At 42.7% G+C, this 23,326-nt stretch overlaps 2 protein-coding genes across 13 annotated transcripts; one reads left to right on the top strand and one right to left on the bottom strand.

The window, feature by feature from the left end:
* Positions 1-2,115: 2,115 nt before the first annotated feature.
* LOC109908299 (chromobox protein homolog 5) lies at positions 2,116-21,301 on the bottom strand. 6 transcript variants are annotated; one of them, XR_004203711.1, is made up of 7 exons: positions 21,016-21,301; positions 18,835-18,913; positions 18,444-18,581; positions 7,774-16,242; positions 5,535-7,167; positions 4,946-5,046; positions 2,123-4,664 (listed from the first exon to the last, which is right to left on the bottom strand). XR_004203711.1 is itself a non-coding variant. In XM_020506916.2 (5 exons), the coding sequence occupies exons 2-5, from the start codon at positions 7,106-7,108 to the stop codon at positions 4,523-4,525; spliced, it is 618 nt and encodes a 205-aa protein (XP_020362505.1). In that variant the 5' UTR covers positions 7,109-7,167; positions 7,774-8,128; the 3' UTR covers positions 2,116-4,522. The 6 variants fall into 6 exon arrangements, 3 of the variants coding, with proteins under 3 accessions (XP_020362505.1, XP_020362507.1, XP_020362508.1); XR_004203713.1 differs by lacking the exon at positions 21,016-21,301 and adding an exon at positions 19,174-19,364; XR_004203712.1 differs by lacking the exon at positions 21,016-21,301 and adding an exon at positions 19,062-19,239.
* On the top strand, positions 8,273-13,150 carry LOC109908298 (heterogeneous nuclear ribonucleoprotein A1). 7 transcript variants are annotated; one of them, XR_004203714.1, is made up of 11 exons: positions 8,299-8,413; positions 8,949-9,065; positions 9,202-9,559; positions 9,650-9,745; positions 9,837-9,896; positions 10,018-10,107; positions 10,316-10,474; positions 10,889-11,092; positions 11,298-11,385; positions 12,877-12,946; positions 13,051-13,150. XR_004203714.1 is itself a non-coding variant. In XM_020506914.2 (10 exons), exons 1-9 carry the CDS (start codon positions 8,402-8,404, stop codon positions 11,372-11,374), a joined length of 1,173 nt encoding a protein of 390 aa, XP_020362503.1. In that variant the 5' UTR covers positions 8,273-8,401; the 3' UTR covers positions 11,375-11,385; positions 11,647-12,931. The 7 variants fall into 7 exon arrangements, 4 of the variants coding, with proteins under 4 accessions (XP_020362503.1, XP_020362501.1, XP_020362502.1 ...); XR_002257645.2 differs by having other exon boundaries at positions 10,316-10,516; XR_004203715.1 differs by having other exon boundaries at positions 8,301-8,413; positions 9,650-9,733.
* Positions 21,302-23,326: the final 2,025 nt, after the last annotated feature.

The following is a 23,326-nucleotide window of genomic DNA, read 5'->3' as shown; positions in this document are numbered from 1 at the left end:
AAGATCAGTCAAGCACAGTCTGCACAGATAAGGTATTTTAAATGATTTCAAATAGTAATTGAACCCAGCTCTGGTTCTGCGCTGTGAGAGGCTGAGGCAGAAGCCATCACTGCAGTCAAGGTATTTCCATAATGTCTGTGCAGCAATAACACAGAACAACAGCTGTGCAGAGCTGATCAGAACACCAGTGAGACCACCAGAAATTGCATTGGTCTCAGAGATACTCAGACACACAGCCCCATAACTTCTGAACATTTAACAAAATAATATAGTGTATTCTGTATACATTCAGTGGCAGCGTGTGTATAATAGGTCTGTGTTGTTGAACAGACCATGCAACACTGACCAAGCACACCTCAGCCATCCTTCCCTTCCCCCAACTCTAGCAACACCAGCTGCACAGTAGCCACCTCGACACTCATTTGTGATGATGTGCAGCAAGACAACCAACCTGTCACAGGCAATGTCCTCAAACTCATTTACACTGAAAGTTACTGATACTCTTACCGCACCGGCTGTGTTTGTGGAGGCTGGCGCGAGCACACAAACCCATTATAGTACCTCCATTTGTTAGGTCTGCTCACACTCCATGACATCACTGCAACAAAAATCACCGTTAAGCCATGTATTGTATTTTTACAGTACACAAATAACTCAGACGCACAATACTGAGCTGAAGTATTGATTTAGCTAGACAGCAAATTCTCATCTGTAGTCCGTCGCTTATTTGACCTCAACTAGTTCTTTAAGCCTGATCATATTTTCCCAGATGCCTCAGTGTTTATACACCACACACAACACACCATGGTCCTAAGGCTGCGTTCTGATCATCTATCCTCCTCCAGAAGTGTGCACTTGTTCACTCCAACTCATGCAGTTAATAACATTAGATTGGTGGAAGCATGGCTGTAGGGACTCCAGTCAATTCCTTTTCAAGGGTGGAAGGGTAGAGAATAGGAACATAGCCTCTCCCAGTTCTTCAGCAGAGAACAGACAGACCAGGCTCCATAAAATCCTGTTCACTCCCTCTGCTGGGCTTAATGGTCCCACAAGCTGGACAATTTTACTGGTGACCTTAGCATTCCATTTGTGGAAGAACAAAACAAACAAAAAAATCTCTGAAAATTCCACTATCCAGATATAGTTTTGCAGCAAAAAGAGACCGAACGAGTGAAAGGGAGACCTAGTGGCAGAGATCTGATTGTTCCATGATTAGGGTCAGGAGTTTTACTGACCACCATGTAATCGAAGCAGGAATAATTAGTCTAGGCCCTAGCTGTAGCATTTACTATGAAAGACATCTGCTCTTTCCATGACAGACTGACCAGGTGATAGCCATGATCCCTTTTGATGTAACTTGTAAAATCCCCTTCAAATCGGTGATGTAGGAGAGAAGACAGGTGAAGGATTTTTAAGCCTCAAGACATGGATTGTGTGCGTCTGCATGCCATTGAGGATGAATGGGCCATATTTAAGTGGCTTTCAACAGGGTACAGTAGGTGCCAGGCACATCAGTGTGTCAAGAACCACAACACTGCTGGGTTTTTCCATGCTCAACAGTTTCCCCATGTGTATCAAAAATAGTCCATCACCCAAAGGACATCCAGCCAACTTGACACAACTGTAGGAAGCATTGGAGTCAACATGACCAGCATCCCTGTGGAAAAGTTTCAATACCTTGTAAAGTACATACCAAAGACTTGCAGCTGTTCTGAGGGCAAAAGGGGGGGGTGTAACTCAATTACAGAGGTGTTCCTACTGTTTGAACATTGTGTAAAGCTGCCTCATACAGCCCAGGTGGAAGAGAAAAGCACATTTAATTAATTCATGTAAAGAGCGTAAAGTTGCATGAAAGGAATACTTCCTCCCATCTGTTGCACACATTCGTCAACCAACTATTCACAGCATATCAATTATGGCATTCTTATAAATGAAGATCCAGTAAGTGCTCTCGAATGTGAGCTATGAGATTTATGGGCAAAACAGTACTGAGTCGATCCATTTCTGGTTAAAAATCTGACATGGCCATAGTAACATGCCAAGTGGCTCCATCTGCTGGTATAATATGATTAGTGCAGTTACTCAGCTAGTAGAAACATCACCAGGCCTTTAAAATGTTGGAAACAGTTTACTACAATTTAATACAAGACAAAACAAATTTGCAGAGCATAAACAAAAAGGTAAAATACAAATGCTGCACATTTAAAAACATGATTTAAAAAAAATGTATGCCTTCAAATGAAATCTTTGAAAGTAAAGGAGTGGTGTGAGAAAATAAAAGTTTACAGGTTTTTATTCAGGGGACACAAAAAAAAAAAAAAAAAATCGAATGACATGAAACATGTACAACCCTGTTACACGTGTCCAGAATAGGGATGTTTCTCAACGGAAGGATGTCATTTACAAAAAACGGTTGTTTCTATGACTACAGTGGCTAGACAACTCAGAATTCACAAAAAACTACGAATTCACTGCAAGAGAGGGGAACAAATCGAGTACGAGTAAATCTAGAGAACAGCCGACGAACAGGACTCTGTCCATCAACTCAGCAATATATTGGCTACACCAAATTAACTGGGATATTTGCCTCTTACGGGACTACATGACCTTACAGTTTGTCACTACATATGTGGATGTTGATATGGGAAACAAGGTCTAAGGGGTCAAATCTTTCTACAACCCCTTTAAAATCAACTTAATGATAGCAAGTGGGAAAAAAATACACTTAACATTTAATGCAAAGTACTGACATGATCTTAAAATTTTAGACTAAAGCAACAAGAATCCCATGAAATAACACTGTCTGCCTTGTTCCAGTCTCCCATACAGCGCACTGACAAGAGCACTTTGGCTGAGAAATTTAGCCACAGGGTGGCGTACCTTGATCAAATCAATGCTGGTTTTGTTTCACATTACTGCAGAGCACGTGGATTGTCCAACCTCTCATCATAGGAATGGTTACAGTTCAGTATTACTGTGATAATGTTGTGTATATACTCAACAATCAAGTGGTCATTCACATTTGCAAACAATGGCTTGAAACACCGGGCACAACTTTTGAAGTGACCCTTCTGTTCATCTGTAGCAGGCATAAAATAATGGCCTGAAACTAGAGCCCCGACATACTGGTCTTAACCAGAGGAAGAAACTGACAGGGGGAGGTTTTCTGCACGGTTCAACCAATCCAATAAATGTGGAGGTGGAGTTAAGATTGAGTGTCACCAGTCAGATCACAGGACCTTTCCATGAAAAATGATACAGCTGATTGTTAGGGCACTCAGCAGAGGCTAGTTCATCTGTAATATTTTCTTACTTGTGCTTGATGGGAGGACACTGATTAAAAGGTAATCAAAATAATCAAATTCCAAGTTAGCAATAAGCGGCTACTCTAAAATATATTCATGATCTCAGCAATGGAATCAAAGCTACATAGTTGACAGGGCAAAGCTACAGAAAATAAAACATTGAGACAAAAGGGCTAAAATATTAACATGACGATGATTAAAACAAAACGTACAATCCAGCCACACTACTAGCAAATTTGAGAGAAAAACCATGGGAGTTTTATATAAAGGGGCCATATTTACCTTAGAACAGCAAAGTTGAACTAAAACTACTGAAGAAAAAGTCTAGAAGATGTTTTTTGACCAAGGTGGCCCAACACGGGGAAATCGGATAATACAATTCTATTGTTTCTACTGCATAACTAACTAAGGTTTAAGACTTGCAAGGCTGTCGGCTTCCCAGTGTCAAACATGGCCGTTGCCCACATTCAACGTTTCCACAGATTGTCTGATCGAGGATCAGTTGCCCTGTAAGATCAATTAATATATGGACCAGATACTGGATCAGCAGTCAGACACTGAATACAGGTCCCTGGACCATGCCATTTTAACGTCTCAGTGAAGACAACTACCTTCAAGTCACCTTAATATGGCTGCCTGTACCTAGACAGGGTACCACAGAATCTACGGTCTTCCTGACACAATTATATGCCATAAAAAAAAAATACTGCACAAAAAGTACAAAGTGAAAGAATAAAGCATGAGGTTGAAACAAAAAAACAAGCCCTTCCCAGTAGCGAGCGCACCACAATCTTCCTGCATCCTTCTCAGTTTCTATGTAAAATGGCAAGGTTGAACTGTTAGTTATTCAGGGTTATTAGCCTGTACATTGGGGCATGGAGGGAGGTATCATGAGAAAGTGGGCAGTGTTCTCCATCGTTGGTTTGTGTGGTTTTTGTTATGTCAATACCAATGGGGTGGGGGTTGTCAGTCGGTACCAAATCCCTCCCCAACCCTCTATTTTGCCCTAACCCTTCAATGTTTGCAGATCAATACTGTGGAATATTTATCACCACTGATTATACCTACGCAGACTATTGAAACAAGTTAACATCAAAGGGTTAAGGCCAAGGGGGAGGAATAGGGTGTGATTTGGTGCTGGCTATACGAGTCTCAGGATGTCCCTGCAGAGTCGGGGGCAAGAGGTCAGTGACCGTTCCCGTGGCAAGACATCCCGCTCACATGCTTACAGCGCCCTTCTCTTTCTTGTCCCCATCTTCGTGCCAGGTGAGGCGCTCCTCATAGAAGGCTATGACGATCTGCGGGCACTTGTGATTGGCCTCCTTGGCTAGCACCAGATCTGCCTCGTCAGAGTCCTTCCTGTAGAGTAAGGAAATAATAAATATAACATCCTTATTTACAAACCTGCTGCCATGGAGATTTAAAGCCAAGATTTGGTAGTATACTGCTTAGTCGACAACTCAATTTGTCGCAAAACTCAATCAGGACAAAAAGTTAGTAGACCTAAACTATTATCTTCAAGACAGTAGAGCAACCACTACAGTTAACCAGTTTGTCACCAGTTTGAAAACAAATTCTTATGGTGTTGTAATCTAACAAAAGACAACAAGGTCAACAATGTCTAAGTACTCAACACTCACCACTTCATGAGGAACATGAGATCTCCACAGGAGTCTGTGGCTCCAATAATCTTCTCCGGTACCAGACCCCTCTCAAAGCCTCTCGCAATCAGGACTTCATCCTGGAGAAAAGACGAGTAATACCTTTATGTTGTACAATACAGGTGTAACTTTGGCACTGCTGGGGGGGGGGGGGGGGAACTGGTTAAGCACAGACACTGAGTGAACAGTTTAATTTCACAAAGCCTTTGTCATTCCAGTGAAAGTCGATCAAGAGGGTGTTGATTACCATTTCACTTTAAAATGAGCTCTTTGCAAATGAAAAGTTCACCAGGAAGATCAAGCCACTGTTCTAGCCTACAATAACGCTGCAGCACCACTGAAGAGGTTGTTAAGTGTCAGCTCACCTATCAGTTGGCTGCAAATGCTGGAGGTAACAAATTGCAATGAAAGTCACCCCCTTTCAGTAATCGAGGATTGGTTTCGTAGACTTGCACCTGGCAGTCAATTCACCTAGATCTTGTCTAGTGTAAACAACCTAGCCTGGTATATAAACCAATTTAGGGGTAAAAGGGTTTATCTACACCAATTAATGAGGTAGGTTACACACCTCTTTTTTCCGCTTGGGCTTGTTGCTGCTCCCCTCCTCATCGTCATCATCATCAGAGTTCCTCCTCTTGCTGCTGCCTTCCTTGCTACGGCCTGATGATCCCGCACTGGACTTGGATCCTCCACTGCTGGGGGTTGCACCACTACTGCTAGGCTTCTTGTAGGTCTTCATGAACCCAGCAATGAGCTCAGGGCAGCCAAGATTCTTCTCTGGCTCCCATGTGTTGTGCTTTCTGCAATGAACCATGCATTGTAAAAGCAAGCTTGACATTTGACAGGAGGTATACACACTAGTGTCCCAACAGTTTAAACAATTCAGTGTGAACAAAGAAAAACTAAAGCATGTTGAAAAGAATGGCCCTATTTTTTTAATAAAGATCTGAGAACTAACAATTACCAAAATAAAGACAATCAGGGAGAATCTAAAAATTATGCATTCGGGAGTATTTTTGTCATGGCATAGGGTCACTCAGCATAAGCCATGGCAAAATGTATAGAATTGCAGTAAATAAATAAAAAATTAAACTACATAGTCTCTGCAGCCATAAGGAGGGCCTCAAATGTTAGGTCGGCAGCTGAGCTAATGGCCACGAAGCCCACTAACTAAGCCACATTATGGAAGGAAGAAAAAAAACAACTGCATTGGTCATTTTACGAGTCTCCAAAGAATGTTTACCCTTCATGTGTAGGAGTCAGAGTTGAACATTAGACACAGTAGCTGACTAAACTCAACTGTGACGTGTCTGATTAACTCCACCAACGAGTTAAACAGACCAGGCGTTGAGGAATTCAGCTCAGAATAACTTAATTTAACCAAGGTCACAAAAAAAAATAGGTAACATGAAACGTGTACCTTGTACCAATGTTTGTCTTCTGTAGTTGCATGCCTTTGTTTGCTGAAGTCCACAATTTTTCATGAAACGTTCATCAAATACAACCACTGTTTACTCATTGCTGTTGCTCTAGGATGGTAACGCTATGAAAATGTGCATGTGCCAATTGAATTTCAACAAGGAAACGGTCAGTGTTTGTATTTGATTAGATATTATTTTAAAAGTATGGTTTTCAGCTAACAAAGGCGCACAACTACAGAGAACAAACGTAGGTACATGGTAGGCATTTCATAATTAAAAATTGTTGAAAGTATTGACCTTGGGTGAATCGATGTAGTCTGGGCTGAATTCCACAGAGCCTGGTCTCTGCTCAACTCTGTTGGTGGAGTTGATCAGAATTTTCCTTCAGTTTAGTCAGCAAAAGACGCATGTAACATTTTAGACTCTCGTTTTGAAACATACTGGAAGGCATGACATATTTTTATTTTATTTGGATGGCTAAAGGTAGAAATGAGCTAGCTACTGCTACAGGAAGCATATTCATATTGAAAACATGTCAAAGTAACATTGCATCACAATCACATGAGGAACAGACTTACTCTGAATAACCTTTCCACTTCAGGAAGAATTCAACTCGGCCCTTCACCGTCCTCCTGTCCAGCACCTTCTCCACAATGAATTCTTCCTCTTCTGAAGATGAGCCTGAGGCACCATCATCATTTTCACGAGTCTTCTTTCCCATGGCTAGCTAGGTTAGAGTACCTAGGGTGAGTTAAGTGGCACGTCTCGACTTTTGAGAACCTAGCAAACGTCGAAACAAGTTTACAAATGTGTGCAATAAAGTTACACACTGGTCTGCTGTCCATAGCTAGCTAACTACGCACACTATGAAGTCATCAAAATGATAAAGCCGATAAACTAGTTAACTTGTCGAGGGTCATCTAGGTTAAACCCTGGCTTAAATGAATTATTCCTCAACCATGTCCCGACAGCTGATTGTCCGTTTAAAAGGAATCACTTGAATTATAAAGTACGCTAGGTTAACGTTTGCTCAGTCAACCAATACTGTTAAATTAGCCGGCATGCGTATATTTGACTTATTTGATAAAACACATAAAAATATCCTCTCAATATGGGTAAAATAAGTACTTAGTTAGCAAATTGCGGTTTTAATTCATTGCAGTTTGTTAGAAAACGATGCACAGGGACATTCAAATCTAAGTAGGCGAAAGCGTGTAGCTACACAAACGTTAGCTAACATGTTTGTCCCAACCAGCTAGCTAACCGTTCACTACCAACGTAGCTAGATAATGTTAGCTATAACTAAGCCATTTTGCAAACGTTATGCTCAAGACTTTCAGCTTTTTTTTTTAACTAGCTAAGAAATAGCTTCATGTTTTTACTCACTTTTGTAATTCGGATGAATTTATTGGAAACCCAAATTGCTTTCTTCCACCACACGGTTAGCTTCAGCAGTTGGCTGGATGCTTTTTCTGGGCTTTTTGTTCCCCCTCCCCACACGACTTGCTTGCGCGCCAAAAGCACAATAGCAGACCGTGCACGCCCACGAAAAGGACGGCGTCAAACTAAATAACTGTAATTTAATAAGTAAATGTTATGGCTAGAGATGTCCACTAAATAAATATGCAGACATTTCAGGATCATTTGGCAAGCTTGATCAAATACTATATTACGTTTATTTATACAGACTTGCCAGAACATCAAATTCAATTCCATTGAAGTGACGTATTTTGACGTACACATTAAAACAATATAAAACGTAAACTCACTCCCACCCCCGGCTGGTGTCGTTTTATTATTGGATATTGCTGATAACTGACTGTGAAGTACCCAATCGGAGTAGCAGCGGAAGAGGAACAATATAATTCAGCGGGAACAGCTAACCAATTGCTGAATCCAAGAGGCGTATCCGTCCCTATTTATTATACTATTTTCTTTCCAGGCACGGTCGTCTCTCTGTCGCAGAATTTCTGTCCTCGAATAAGGAACAAGGGATCGGAAACTACCAGCCACAATGTCGAAGGAGGTAAGTTTTTCTAATTAATATCTACCTGCAATTTTGTGATATATACGTTTAGTGTATTAATATATCGTGCACGTTGACCAATCTAGTCAAAATGGCTTTCCCTTCACGAGCGTCTATTGCAGCTATAATTGTGGGGATGCCGCCATCTTAGCTACAGGCCTCATGGCGTTGATCGTTATTGCGTTTTTGTTTAGCCATTTAAAGCGGACGTTAAATGTATCCATTGTGTTTTACACTACACTTGCTATAATATTAATCGATCGTTTTTTCACATTTCCCGGTTTAAAAAAAAATATTGTTTGGTGTACACTTGCCGAATGTACAATATGGAGTCGCAGTCGACCCCCACCACCCGTGGTCAAGGCCTTTCTTTTACTACACCGTGCTGACGGCATCATATGTTATTGTTCGATCTCCACAACTTGTTTCGGGTAACTTCAGGAATATGTCAAAATGATTGGCCTAGTTCGCTACAATGTAGCGCTCGCTCTCATTTGCTTCTTTCGCTCTAAATGCATTCTCCCTTTATGTCCAGGCCCCACGTGAACCCGAACAGCTCCGCAAGCTGTTCATCGGAGGTCTGAGCTTCGAAACTACGGATGAGAGTTTGCGAGCACACTTCGAACAATGGGGATCTCTTACAGATTGTGTGGTGAGTGTTTGTGTACACATTTGAAACCTTTATACCTAGTTGGCTGCAGTATTACGGAATGGGTTTGATTGGTTAACTTACATTGAACATCGGTGTAAGTTAAATATTTTTGCATTACTCTCTATATTAACAACAGGTAATGAGAGATCCAGCCAACAAGCGCTCCAGGGGGTTTGGATTTGTCACCTATGCTGGTGTGAATGAGGTTGACGCTGCCATGGAAGCACGTCCCCACAAGGTTGATGGTAGGCTCGTAGAGCCGAAGAGGGCGGTGTCCAGAGAGGACTCCAGCCGACCAGGTGCTCATGTCACAGTGAAAAAAATATTTGTTGGGGGTATCAAGGAAGACACAGAAGACTCCCACCTGCGAGATTACTTTGAGCAATTTGGCAAGATTGAAGTAATTGACATTATGACTGACCGCAACAGTGGCAAGAAGAGGGGCTTTGCCTTTGTCACGTTTGATGACCATGATGCAGTGGACAGGATTGTTAGTAAGTAGTGGTCTGAATGTCTTTCTTTATAATTAAAATCACTGGCCTTTTGTGTTCTGCTGTAATTTTAAGTCCATCTTATATCCCCAGTTCAGAAGTACCACACACTGAACGGTCACAATTGCGAAGTGAGGAAAGCCTTGTCCAGACAGGAGATGCAGACTACAGGAATGGGTATGAGGGGTGGTAAGTCCATGACTTCTTCATGGCAAGTGGTTTAATCTTTAATTATTTCTGAGGTTGGTCTGGTACTAATGGTTTATAATTTTCTTCCCAGGCCGTGGTGGTGGTGGTGGCGGCGGTGGTGGCAACTATGGCAGAGGTGGGGGATACGGAGGTAATGACTTTGGCTGTGATGGATACTTCAGTGGCCGTGGTATGTGGTGGTCCTGAACCACTCAATATCTCTGCTTGAACCTGTATACTTAACCACTTGTGATTGTTTCAATCTACTTTAGGTGATGCTGACTCGTCTGTTTCAGGAGGCAGAGGGGGTGGATATGGAGGTGGAGATGGTGGTTACAACAATGGTTATGGGGGAGGAGATGGTAAGATTTGATTTCTCTGTAGGACAAATGACAGCAGGAAGAGCTATAACATGAGACTCACAGCAACAGACTGGTCCATTTACATTTTAGTCATTTAGCAGATGCCCCCCCCCCTCAGTGAAATCAAACCCACAGGGTTCCGTGTATATCTACAGTCTGTACGCTTGTTGCTGGGAGTGTATTTAGACTAGAACCTTACTTTCTATAGGTGGCTATGGAGGAGGACCCGGTGGTTATGGTGGTGGTAACCGTGGCTACGGTGGAGGACAAGGAGGTTATGGCGGAGGACAGGGTGGGGGCTACGGTGGCGGAAATGGTTATAACGACTACAACAATGGCAATGGCAACGGCGGGAACTTTGGCGGCGGTAAGTCCATGGCTTCACCACAAGAGGCAGCACCAGTTGCTGGTAAGTGGATGGCTTCGTAGGCTGTGATCAAATTCTCACACTACATTCTGTTTGGTTAAAGTATTGATCTACCTATACTTCCCTTCTAAGTGGCATGTAGTAAGCATAAAATGTTACCATATTAAACCTGAGATTTCGCATACAAAACCTTAGAGGCGTAGGCAGGTAGCCTAGCAGTTAAGAGTGTTGGGCCAGAAACCGAAATGGCCTACTAAATAAGAAGTAGTATGAGAACTCGGTCATAGCTGACTTGATGAAAGTGATGCATGAAATACTCTATCCGAGCTGTACACAAATGATTGGGAATATCCTTGAGCCTGTGTAAAATGGCCAGACTAATCTTCACTAAGTGACTTTTTAAATTGTGTGCAGGTAACTTCGGCGGCGGTGGTGGTGGCGGTGGCAATGGTGGCGGAAATGGCTACAATGACTTTGGCAGCTACAACAACCAGGCTTCCAACTACGGCCCGATGAAGGGTAACAACTTTGGTGGTGGCAGCGGTGGTGGTGGTGGCAGCGGCGGTGGTGGCAGTGGCGGGGGTAGCGGCGGTGGCAGGAACAGTGGCCCATATGGTGGTAGGTGGCACACGTTTACTGGTTGCTTAGCACTGGCTGAGCAGTTGATCGCCTGACGTGTTGTTTTGGCACTTCGTCTGAGAATCTAGTATGTCACTAACGGTTCGTTTGTCAAAGCATTTGACTGTAAATTAACACCTTAATTTGTACTTTCTGGAGGCTCTTTCTGATTCAACCTTTGACCTTTTTGCATGTTTCTTTTCAGGTGGTTATGGGGGTAGCTCAGGTGGGGGTGGCGGCGGTGGCGGATATGGTGGGGGCTCCGGTGGACGACGGTTCTAAATGTTCAGAAGGTATGTTTTTAAATGTGACTGTTTGAAACATAACGTGTGTAGATGAGATTTACGCATATTCTAGAATTTGTTAAATATGTAGTGTTCTGAAACTACGGGATCCATTCTTTTACACTTTGATACATAGAGTCCTTGTAGTTGTGATTTTAGCTCTTGAGCCAAGTGTTAAGAATGCTGGCTCTGGATCTCATGTAGTAGGTTCTGGTCATTCCATCAGTCAGTACACAGTTTAACTTGATGTTGTTCCATATTGTTCAACAGGACTCAGTACTTAGGAGAGGAGAGCGAGACAAGTGACAGGGCAGCTGCAGGTTTACAACCTAGATCTGCTCAGCCAAACAGATGTGGCAGGTTACATCTGCTACAAGAAGAGATGTGTACAATAGAGAAATCATGGAGGGGCTTCATTTGTTTTTCTGTGTTGTCAAACAGGATTATTTGATGTTTCTGGAAAGCAAGCATTCCAATGAGGTTTTATGTAGTTTTTCTTTGAGTCGTTTTTATTTTTGTGTAACTGCAACCAATCAAGTTGAAATAAACCACCTTTCCGTTTTTTTTAAACTGTCGTTCAGTCTTGTTAGTGTCTTTTAGGGGAATGAGGGGGAGGGTGTTTAATGCATTAGAACAAATACAGGTGCACACGACTGATGGATTAGGTCAATGACTCTTGAAGAAAAGTACCACTTGTTAATGGAGACTTTCCTAGCCTCATGTTTTATTTCTTGCGTGGGACATCCTTAGTCTCTTCCAATGCACATACTACAGAATGTGCTGGATACATGCTATTTTCTACATCACTCAAAGGAAGGTTTGGCAAAGTGATACCATAGCTTTGAAGTCATTGCTGAACACGGTCCCAATGGATTAAGTTATGGTAGTATAATACTCAGTCAACAGTTCATGATCTCTTTGAGAACTGCACCGGAGATTTGAGTTGGCTGGCTAGATCACTCGCCTGTCATACAGCACACCTGCCAGCAAAGGCTAGCTTACATGATGCAGTCTTGAGGCTAGCCAGCCATGGAAGCCAGCTGAGCTGAGGGCGAGTCATAGTAAACAGCCCATCGCCTGACAGGAGCAGTGTGAAGCAGGGGAGAGTGAGTAGCAAGAAGGCATGAGACTAGCAGGCAGCCGCTACCAAATGGCTTAAATGCTGTCTGTGGGTAAGGAGATTTTTCCAACTACTGTTAGTTTAAATAACATGTTCTGTAGTTAGTACGCGCAAACTCTTGTAGTTAATGTAGACATGAATAGTATAGCATTCATGACCATGTACAGTTTATTTGGATGTGCAGAGATGTTTTAGTACAAATCACCGGCCCCTGTTCATCTGGTAATACAAGGGGCATTGACCTTTGGCACTAATCGTAAAGATATGCTACAATCCTTGTAATGCATGCTTATGTTGGCAGTCAAACTATGAAATGGTAACAGACTAACGCCTTTCAATGTTGTATCGTCTCAGTCTCCTTTTCTTCTGATATTTCCTAGGAAACTAACTCTGCTCTGAAGGACTGCTACTGAAAGCTTGATGGCGTTGCACACTGTAACATTGCACAAGGTAAGTGACTGTTTAATAACGGCTGGAAATATTCACAATTTTTATTGTGGGAGAATATCTGAAGCCTCATCTCTAAGGCTGTTGTGATTTGTCTTCTGTTTTAGGGTGCCTGGAGAAATGCAATGGTTTTTGTTACTGCTGTGCAGGATTTAACTTGTTTTTTTACCCACATCTGTTTATCAATAAAATATTTTTACATAAATATCTTCTATTTTGGTTTGTCATTTGCTAAATACTATGCTTAAACAGCTGCATAGATGGTAAACAATTTTCATCCTCTAATACAATTCATGCAGGGACATAATATAATTTCCCCAAATGTATGTCTTGATTGCATGACAAGGAACTTTCAAGAAGTTTTCACACCTTGAGTTTTTCGACCTTGTGTTACAGCCTGAACTTTCATGGACTGAATTGCAGCTTTGTCACTGTCCTACACCAATACCCCATGTCAGTGGAATTGTTTTTTGAAATGTGTAAAGATGTCGACCACTAATGTGGAGTGACTATTTTGCAGAGTAAATTTGCTTAGGTAGTTGCATGGACTCTGCAGTAAGTATGATATGAATGGCTACCTCATCTCTGTACCCCACACATACAATTATCTTTGAGGTTGAGCAGTGCATTTCTTAACATCAAGACCAGGGAGTTATTGAATGTCACTTTGCACATGGTGACATTACTAATTACACTACAAAGATACAGGTGTCCTTCAAAACGCTGTTGTTGGAGATGGTGGCCAATGGTGACTTTAAAACCGTTTAATGGCTGATGGGAGGACACTGAGGCTGGATCAACATTGATACTCTACAATGCTAACCTAAATGAGTGTGAAAAGGATGCCTGTACAGAACAAATATTCCAACCATGCATCCAGTTGGCAAGATATTACTATGCTCTGAATAGTGTTATGCTTTGGGCAAATTTGACACATTAAGTACAGTTGTGGCTGCATCATGTTATGGGTGTTATCTGCAAGGACTTTTTTTTGTATTTTTTTTTAGTTCAATGGAATTGAGCACAGGCAAAAGCCTAAAGGAAATCTGGTTCAGTCTGCTTTCCATCAGACCCTATAAGAGGCAAAATCACCTTTCAGCAGGACAATAACCTGAAACACAGCCAAATATACACGAGTTGCTTACCAAGACTATATTGAATGTGGGTGGCTTAGTTTTGACTTAGATCAGCTTTTGATTTGGGTGTGAATACTTGTAAAATTTCATTTTCAATAAATATGGATTATGTCAAGGGGTATAAATACTTTCTGAAGGCACTGGTCTTACAACATTGAATAAAATGTATCCAGAACAAGCATAGCCATATTACTTCACTTGTAACTAACTATTGACTCGCTTGTACATGAGCACAGTATCTTAATAAACTTTTAGCTGCCATACACTCAACATTAACATGTTGGTTTCATGAGCTGAAATAAGATGCACAAAAATGTTCTCATTTTGTGCACATTTGTTTATCCCTGTTAGTGAGCATTACTCTTTGCCAAGATGATCCTTCCAATTCAGGTGTGGCATATCAAGAAGCTGATTAAACAGCTCAGTATGCCCAACCTGCCTCGCAACCGCAGACACCGTGTGTTAGCGAGTGGTTTGCTGATGTCAAGAGTGCACTATAGTGGGGTTATGGTATGGGCAGGCATAAGCTACGGACAATGAACACGATTGCATTTGGCAATGGCAGTTTGAATGCACAGTGATACTGTGAGATCCTGAGGCCCATTAAAAAAAAATGTTTATAAAGGTATGTGACCTACAGATGCATATCTCTATTCCCAGTCATGAAATCCATAGATTAGTGCCTAATTGATCTATTTTAATTAACTTATATGAAGTGAAACTCTTTGAAATTGTTGCGTTTTATATTTTTGTTCAGTATACTTAATGTACTGTAGATGTATCAACATTTCATAATGGTATATAAACAGTGAGGCAGTATACAATAGCTGTCCAATAGATTTCATCTTTACATTATTCTCCATCCAACACGTCAGTACGTGGCACCAGGTATACGTTCCCATCAGGGGTCTGCTGTAGAGAGTTGTCCTCTATAGAGTAGGGATGTCCATCCTCATCCCGGAGCTGAGAGAACACTTCCGCATACAAGTCTGTGAGGCGGTGTTTAACAATAGCCAGGTTGTGTTGGAACTCCATTCTCTCTCTGGCCAGGTGATCCCTCTGAGCCTGCAGTTGACCCAGCTCTCCCTCCAGGTAAACTATATTCTCCAGCTTCCTCTTCCTGCAGTTCTGAGCCGCCACCTTGTTCTTCCCCCGCCGGCGGATGTCTCTGACGAGGGCGAGCTGGGAGTCTGTGAGCGTGTACTTGGTCAGGAGCTCGTTGAAGTTGTCCACAGGTAGGTTGATGATCTTCCCCAGAGGGAAAGGGATCTTGAGGGCGTGAGCTCTGCGTTCGTCCCGGCTCAGAGGGACAGGAGGAGGGTTGCCTCTGGGTTTTACATAAAACGCCTGAGAAGAGCTCCCTATGCTGACAGAGCTGTTAAGGTGCAAGTCATTCAATGCACCCGGTAAACCCTGTTGATGTTTCATTGACATGGGAGGCAGGAAGTGAGGCTGTGGTTGCATTTGGGATGGTTGTGTTACAGGGAAGTAAGAGGGGTGTGGCCCTGAGTAGGGGTAGGACTGGGTAGGATGCTGCTGATAATCCAAGGAGTAAAGGAGGCTAGCTCTCCTACCTTGCTCACCCATACTCTCCATCCCCCTGTGAATATAGTTCAGACCAACCTCTGTGCTTGAACAAGCAGGTACGCCGGTCATGACATCATCCGGTGAGGCCAGCGGTGGGCTAGACCCCAGCGATAGGCCCGAGTCAGACTCCAGATCATCCACAGTGCATGGTTGGTGTTTGCCCTGCCTGTGATCAGTCCCTAGCATGTGTCGACTCGAACCTTGAGAGAGGCCAGCATTGTCTTTTCCAGCAGACCCCTCACCACTGACACTCATCAGACTCATTTGTTCTAGAAAATTCATCTGCGGTGGTGGCAGAGGGTTCAGAACTCTGGGATTCAGCTGGGCTCCAGAATGAGTTCCAGATTGTCTGTACAGTGCCTCAGTTAATTCACTGGTAGCCTGATGCTGACAGGCTGGCATTACATCAGAGTAGGTTCCCTCATATGCAACATCACGGTTTGTCTCACCACAACAGGGGAGAGACTGTGTATGAGAGTGAGACTGAGCTATGCTATAACTTCCCAGGGATCTAGGTGGCTCTGTGGGATGGTACTGAATACTTTCATATGGGCCATCATGGGGGACCTCAAACTCCTAAAATGAAAAACAAAGTAAGAATCATTAGTTGATGCTTTCTCTTTTCATTAGTTTATCATTACTATGTTACTTTATGTATAAAACAAAATAATTATACATGTTTATCCCTGAAGTTTAAATTGCTATGTGTATTTGTGAACATGCATAATAATAATTTCATAGGAGAATGAATAAATCATCTACGGGGAATGAGTGTAAGAAATGAAACTCTAAAGCAGTGTGTGTGGGGGGGGCAGGCTGGCTATCTTACCTATAAGTCACCTGCTGCCCATAGCACACAGTTCACCCCCACCTTGGTATGCACACAGTTCACCCCCACCTTGGTATGCACACAGTTCACCCCCACCTTGGTATGCACCCATAGCACACAGTTCACCCCCACCTTGGTATGCACCCATAGCACACAGTTCACCCCCACCTTGGTATGCACCCATAGCACACAGTTCACCCCCACCTTGGTATACACCCATAGCACACAGTTCACCCCCACCTTGGTATACACCCATAGCACACAGTCCACCCCCACCTTGGTATATACCCATAGCACACAGTTCACCCCCACCTTGGTATGCACACATAGCACACAGTTCACCCCCACCTTGGTATGCACACATAGCACACAGTTCACCCCCACCTTGGTATGCACACATAGCACACAGTTCACCCCCACCTTGGTATGCACACATAGCACACAGTTCACCCCCACCTTGGTATGCACACATAGCACACAGTTCACCCCCACCTTGGTATGCACACATAGCACACAGTTCACCCCCACCTTGGTATGCACACATAGCACACAGTTCACCCCCACCTTGGTATGCACACATAGCACACAGTTCACCCCCACCTTGGTATGCACACATAGCACACAGTTCACCCCCACCTTGGTATGCACACATAGCACACAGTTCACCCCCACCTTGGTATGCACACATAGCACACAGTTCACCCCCACCTTGGTATGCACACATAGCACACAGTTCACCCCCACCTTGGTATACACCCATAGCACACAGTTCACCCCCACCTTGGTATACACCCATAGCATACAGTTCAACCCCACCTTGGTATACACCCATAGCACACAGTTCACCCCCACCTTGGTATACACCCATAGCACACAGTTCACCCCCACCTTGGTATACACCCATAGCACACAGTTCACCCCCACCTTGGTATACACCCATAGCACACAGTTCACCCCCACCTTGGTATACACCCATAGCACACAGTTCACCCCCACCTTGGTATGCACCCATAGCACACAGTTCACCCCCGCCTTGGTATACACCCATAGCACACAGTTCACCCCCACCTTGGTATGCACCCATAGCACACAGGTCACCCCCACCTTGGTATGCACCCATAGCACACAGTTCACCCCCGCCTTGGTATGCACCCATAGCACACAGTTCACCCCCACCTTGGTATGCACCCATAGCACACAGTTCACCCCCACCTTGGTATGCACCCATAGCACACAGTTCACCCCCACCTTGGTATGCACCCATAGCACACAGTTCACCCCCACCTTGGTATGCACTCATAGCACACAGTTCACCCCCACCTTGGTATGCACACAGGTCACCCCCACCTTGGTATGCACCCATAGCACACAGTTCACCCCCGCCTTGGTATACACACAGGTCACCCCCACCTTGGTATACACCCATAGCTCATGCTGCCCATGCAAGTCTCTCTTAGGTGTGTTATCAAGTTTCATGTGGAAACAGGTGGTCATTGTGCTGTGCAAGGGGCTGCTTACGATGTACAGTGCTGTGCTTGCCCCCACTCCCTGTCTCTTCATCTTGCCATAACTCAATTGGCCCATTGTCGAGTGTGTGTTACTTTTTAAGTGGGAATACACAGCCTTTCCTTAGATTAAATGTGTATACATAAACTTGACACTACTGTGGTTGGTTTGCAAGATTGTGTCATTTTCTCTTTTCTGTCTGTCTGTTTGTGGTTGCCTAATTCACTGCCATGGGAGTGTTTTGCTAAGAGAGGCCAACAGAATGAAATTGCATCTCACACAGTAAGGATATCATTAAAAACAATAGCTATAGTTTTCCATATCGCTATGGCTACATGACCAGCTGATGTAGGCAGAAGAGAGAGGCTTTCAATCAAATGCAAATCACATTTCAGCTATATGGTTACATAATTATCAGGCTATTGAATACTCATCCTCCTACCTGAAGATCTGTGATGGCCATCAGTTCCTGCCAGGCCAGGTCCATCTCTGGGTCGTGGGGGGCTCCACGTGACCGGGCTCCAGGGGCATGGGTGGGCATCGACACCCCCCCACACAGCCTGCCCGGATTCGCCAAGCCCTGGAGAATGAATTGGTAAATGCTGTAAATCTTAGATATCTTTGAGTTCTGGCATTTTTATGCTTTATTTTACAACCCTATTTTGACAATATCTATACTTACAATGTAAGTAATGTAATGATTACTTGCTTCTTTAAATAGTTGAACACAAAACTAAACCCTTTTTCACAGGAAAGAATCCGATGCCCAGCAAATACACAACCACCACACAACGTTGTCTCAACGGTCTATTTCATTACATGATGTCACCCACCTCACTTTGTCTCCTCAGTGGGAGTATATAGTTGGCTGCTGCACACATTCAGGACAGGCTGTGGTTGCAGGGAACCCTCCTGGAACAGACCGACAGAAACAACGATTATTATCAGCTTTTTTCATTTTTATTTAACCATCAGAATACACTGATTACATGCTGAACTCGTCTCTATTGATTCAATACATAGATGCTAACACACAAAGGAAAAACACTAGAAGTCTCACCTCATCTAAGAAAAACACTACATGTTACAATCCTTGAAGATAACCTGGTGTATTCATCACCTCCGTAAACTGAACACACACCTCATTTCATACTGCAGAAAGATGCACATACCATAAAGGTAGAGCCACTAGAGATGGCTACATGTACTAGATGTGTGTTTGGGTGATGTTCTGTGTTGAACTGTTTGGGACATGCGACGACCAGGCACACAGAGTTCCGTTGGGCTGGATCCCTCCTATCAGCTGAGCTGTGGTGCTACTATGTCAGTCACTGATAAGACAATCTGCTGGGAGACAGCACTGCGCTCCCTCTGCAGCAGTAAACAGGGGCTGGGGCCTATGCAGTCAGGCCTATGCAGGGAGGGCTTGGTAACCTTAATAAATGGTTTAACCTTTAAAAATGGTTTAACCTTTAAAATGCTTTATAAGACGTAATGTATTTTATCCCTCTGTGGACGCTCTGGATCAGTAATGATGATAGTGGACATACATCTGGGAAATTCCCATTAATAAGTGCTCATTTGAGAGTAGCAGACAGTACATTGTCCTGGTTTTTATAGTCATTGTACCACACATGAATTTCATATTTAGTTTTATGTATTGTTGTTGGCACTATAGATTCTAAGATACTTTGGATGATGAGAGGCAACAGGCAAGTTATGCATCTTCCAGCATTTACTAGCATTCCTCACTGGCTTTGTTTGGAACTCAACGTCATTCAAGCAACTTATTTATACTCAGGAACAGAGCAGGAATCCTCTGCAACAGCACAATGATGACCATTCCATCTTCCATTACCACAATTGTTTATTTACTTTATAATTTTTTTTCTCAAAAATTCTCATCTCCCCGGCAACACAAAATATTTTCAAGCAATCTGTATATTCCAAGATTTCCTGATTTAAATATCTTAGTGATAAAGTATGTAATTTACAACATAGTATACATTGCTGCTTCAGAGGAGAAAACTTGATTCATTACTTTGGCTCACACATTCGCATGTCACTCTCACACAGCTAGGAGGTGATGGCTCTCACCTGAACACTATTGCAAAAATGTGACATTATCCCAGTAAATACGGTCACCTAATTCATCAAACCACTACATGGTCATCCATCTTTATATTTGTACTCTGTGATCTGTAGCTACAGGTTCCCATGCATAGCATAAACAACGTAGATGGGCTTGTAACTCATATCCTGCCATAACCACTGTTATGTTTGTGGTGAAGGCTGTTTCCTCTAGTACTGAGGGGGCAGATAAAGTCGCCTGGCCTGGCTATCAACCAGGTCTTACAGACCTTACATCAGGTGTTGCATTAACACAAAAAACAGCTCAGAGTGAGAAGGTGGTGGGCTATACATGAATATCACAATCCTACTACTCAGCATACATTTTTTTACTCACGATACTAGGCACAAGGGTAGCAATGCTAACCCAGAGTACTGTGGACAAGAGAAAAGGATGCATTGTGTAGTTCTGAAGAGTAATATCTTAGAAATGGTCAGTAGGTAACCATGACACTAATTCCTGAAGAGGACAAATAAGACATGAATAGTAACAGTGAATAGGTCATTTACTAACTGGAGATAAATTAATGGCTCAATAAGTTATCTGGCCTAAATACTTTCTAGTCAATATATAGGCTACTAGGATGACAGTGATTATAAATATATGCTTCTTCTTCATATTGGGCATTTGCATAATGTTTTAAATATATGCTTGTGACTATTTTTTGAATTTAGTGGCAATTGATTGTCAGTTGTATGTTGTCAAGGGGATTATGTTTGTTGAATAACCAGCTATCAGTTGCTTCTAATATTTTTGAGAACCTGTTTTGCACAGTGATGACAAGGTAATAATGAATGTATGAAAAGGGAAAAACAGGGTATATTTAAAACATGAAAGAAGTAGCATTATCTGGCAATGAAAAAAAGCTGGAGAAAGAACATACCTGAGCAACATGTCTCTGAGTCTTCAACACGTGTTCGGGAGACAAACCTCTTCAGAATGACACAGTAGAAACATAATAATCCAGGTAGAGATGAATAAAATGACTTTATATTCACTTTTGTGAGGACGAAGGTGAACGTGTCCACTTTTAACCGACCATTATAGGGAGTGCATGTGCTTTCACTCTTTCTATCTATCTCTCTCTCACTCTCTCTCACTCTCTCTTTCTGTGTTTCTCTCTCTGCCAATCTCTAGCTCTCTGCTCTGCTACATAGACAGTCCCCAGCAGAAAAGGGGTGTCTCTGCCTCCGATGTAAGCAACTTTCCTGTAAAGCAACCACACCACAGTTTTTAGCTTCTATCATTAATAAAACACTTGCACTCTGACAACAACAAAAAATCCCTTTTTCCCCACAATAGAAAACCACAGACCAAGAACACGGCATACCCCCCAAACAACCCCTTGTTACCTTTTAAAACAAATACAAATTAGTCTTAGCTAGGATGAATAGATGTTTAATCTACATGTTGCCTACATTCTCAGACTAATGAACCATTATTACTCGTAGACATGATACAACATGATGCACAAATCCTTATACAAATCTAGCTGATCGCGAGTCCGCTTCGTATTAAAGGCCTATAAGAAAGATTCCCTCAGAAGTCCTCTGAAAGGAGAGGTTTGTGGAGTGTGATCTGGAGCACCTGGAGTTAAACCTCCCTGGTATTGATTGCTGTTAGAGAGGGCCCTGTGCAAGTGGGGGACGGGGGTGAGTTGCAGACAGGCTGGATTGAGACTTAGTTTAGTAGGGATGGAATGTACACCTCCACCAGGTAAGAAAGGCTACATTGTTCTTATATCTGGCAGAGCAACCACTGAGGGAGAGAGAGGAGCAGGGGGAGAATGGAGAGGAGCGTGACTTACAAAACTCTCCCCAACACTGCCCCAATCTAACACACTCTGTATTTATAAAGACAAGCCTAGCCTGTCTAATGAGTAACACTAGCATGGTGGACATTTTACTAGACTTATCTATACACATACAGGAATTGGTAATTGGTAATAAGCCAATTTAACTCATCTCGATTATTTGATGAGCTTGGTGGAGTAGTTTTACTTCTGTGCAGTAATGTACATATAGCGGTCGTCCAAAGTGCTGGTGTGGTATTCTCATGTTCCAAATCTGGATGCATAGTAACGACATGCAACATTAATGTTTTTCCAAAAAACAATATGAAAGGGGAATTCTACAAAATCGATTTATAAAGGTGGGGTTCATATTTACAAAACGTTGAATAAAGAAACAAGAAACCAGTCATATTTGCAAATCACAAGGAACATACACTGAGAGTACAAAATATTAGGAACACCTAGCTATGATTCCTTATTGATGTCACTTCTTAAATCGACTTCAATTAGTGTGTAGATGAAGGGGAGGAGACAAGTTAAAGAAGGATGTTTAAGGCTTGAGACAATTGAGACATGGATTGTGCATGTGTGCCATTGATAGGGTGAATGGGCAAGAGAAAATATTAAAGTGCCTATGAACGAGGGTATGGTAGTAGGTGCCAGGCGCACCAGTTTGAATTTGTTAAGAATTTGTCACACTGAACAGTTTTCCATGTGTATCAAGAATGGTCCACTACCCAAAGGACATCCAGCAACATTAACACAACTGTGGAAAGCATTGATGTCAACATGGGCCTTGTGAAATGCTTTCGACGCCTTGTAGAGTCCATGCCCCAACGAAGTGAGACTGTTCTGAGTGCAACTCAAAATTATGAAGGTGTTCCTAATGTTTTGTACACTCAGTGTACTTCTAATAGTACACATAAAATAACATGGCAGAAGTTTTAAAAAGTCATATTATCAAGTCAGATCCCAGCTCCAAGCCACAGATTATGATGATGTTTTTGTGTCATTGTTCTAAAAAATTTTAACAAGTAGGTGGCTGACAGAGTAAAGAGAGGTGGGTGTCTACCAGGAATCAGAGAGAGAAGGGACTTCCCAACTTCTCAGCTTCCTAGCACCCAGCCCCCTACTCACCCACCTCCTAAGGATGCCAAAGACTAGGCTGTTATTACCCAGACCACAATGGTTTTCACCCTAATTGCAGTTCCTAGCTCAACGCCCTCTCTTTGTGGTGGTGTTTGTTTGCAGCAATTGGTCTTTGACATCTTGGGTAAGTACTTTTCAATTTGTTCTGCTTTAAAGTGTCTCTTGATTTTGATAAGATTTCTTGTCCATTCCCATGATTTGTATAACATCTCTGAGTATAATCCCCCAAACTCACTATTTATTTATTCCTTTG

The sequence above is a fragment of the Oncorhynchus kisutch genome, linkage group LG17 (genome assembly GCF_002021735.2).
Source record: "Oncorhynchus kisutch isolate 150728-3 linkage group LG17, Okis_V2, whole genome shotgun sequence".
Taxonomy (NCBI): Eukaryota; Metazoa; Chordata; class Actinopteri; order Salmoniformes; family Salmonidae; genus Oncorhynchus; species Oncorhynchus kisutch.
This window is presented reverse-complemented; position numbering and strand designations above follow the sequence as displayed.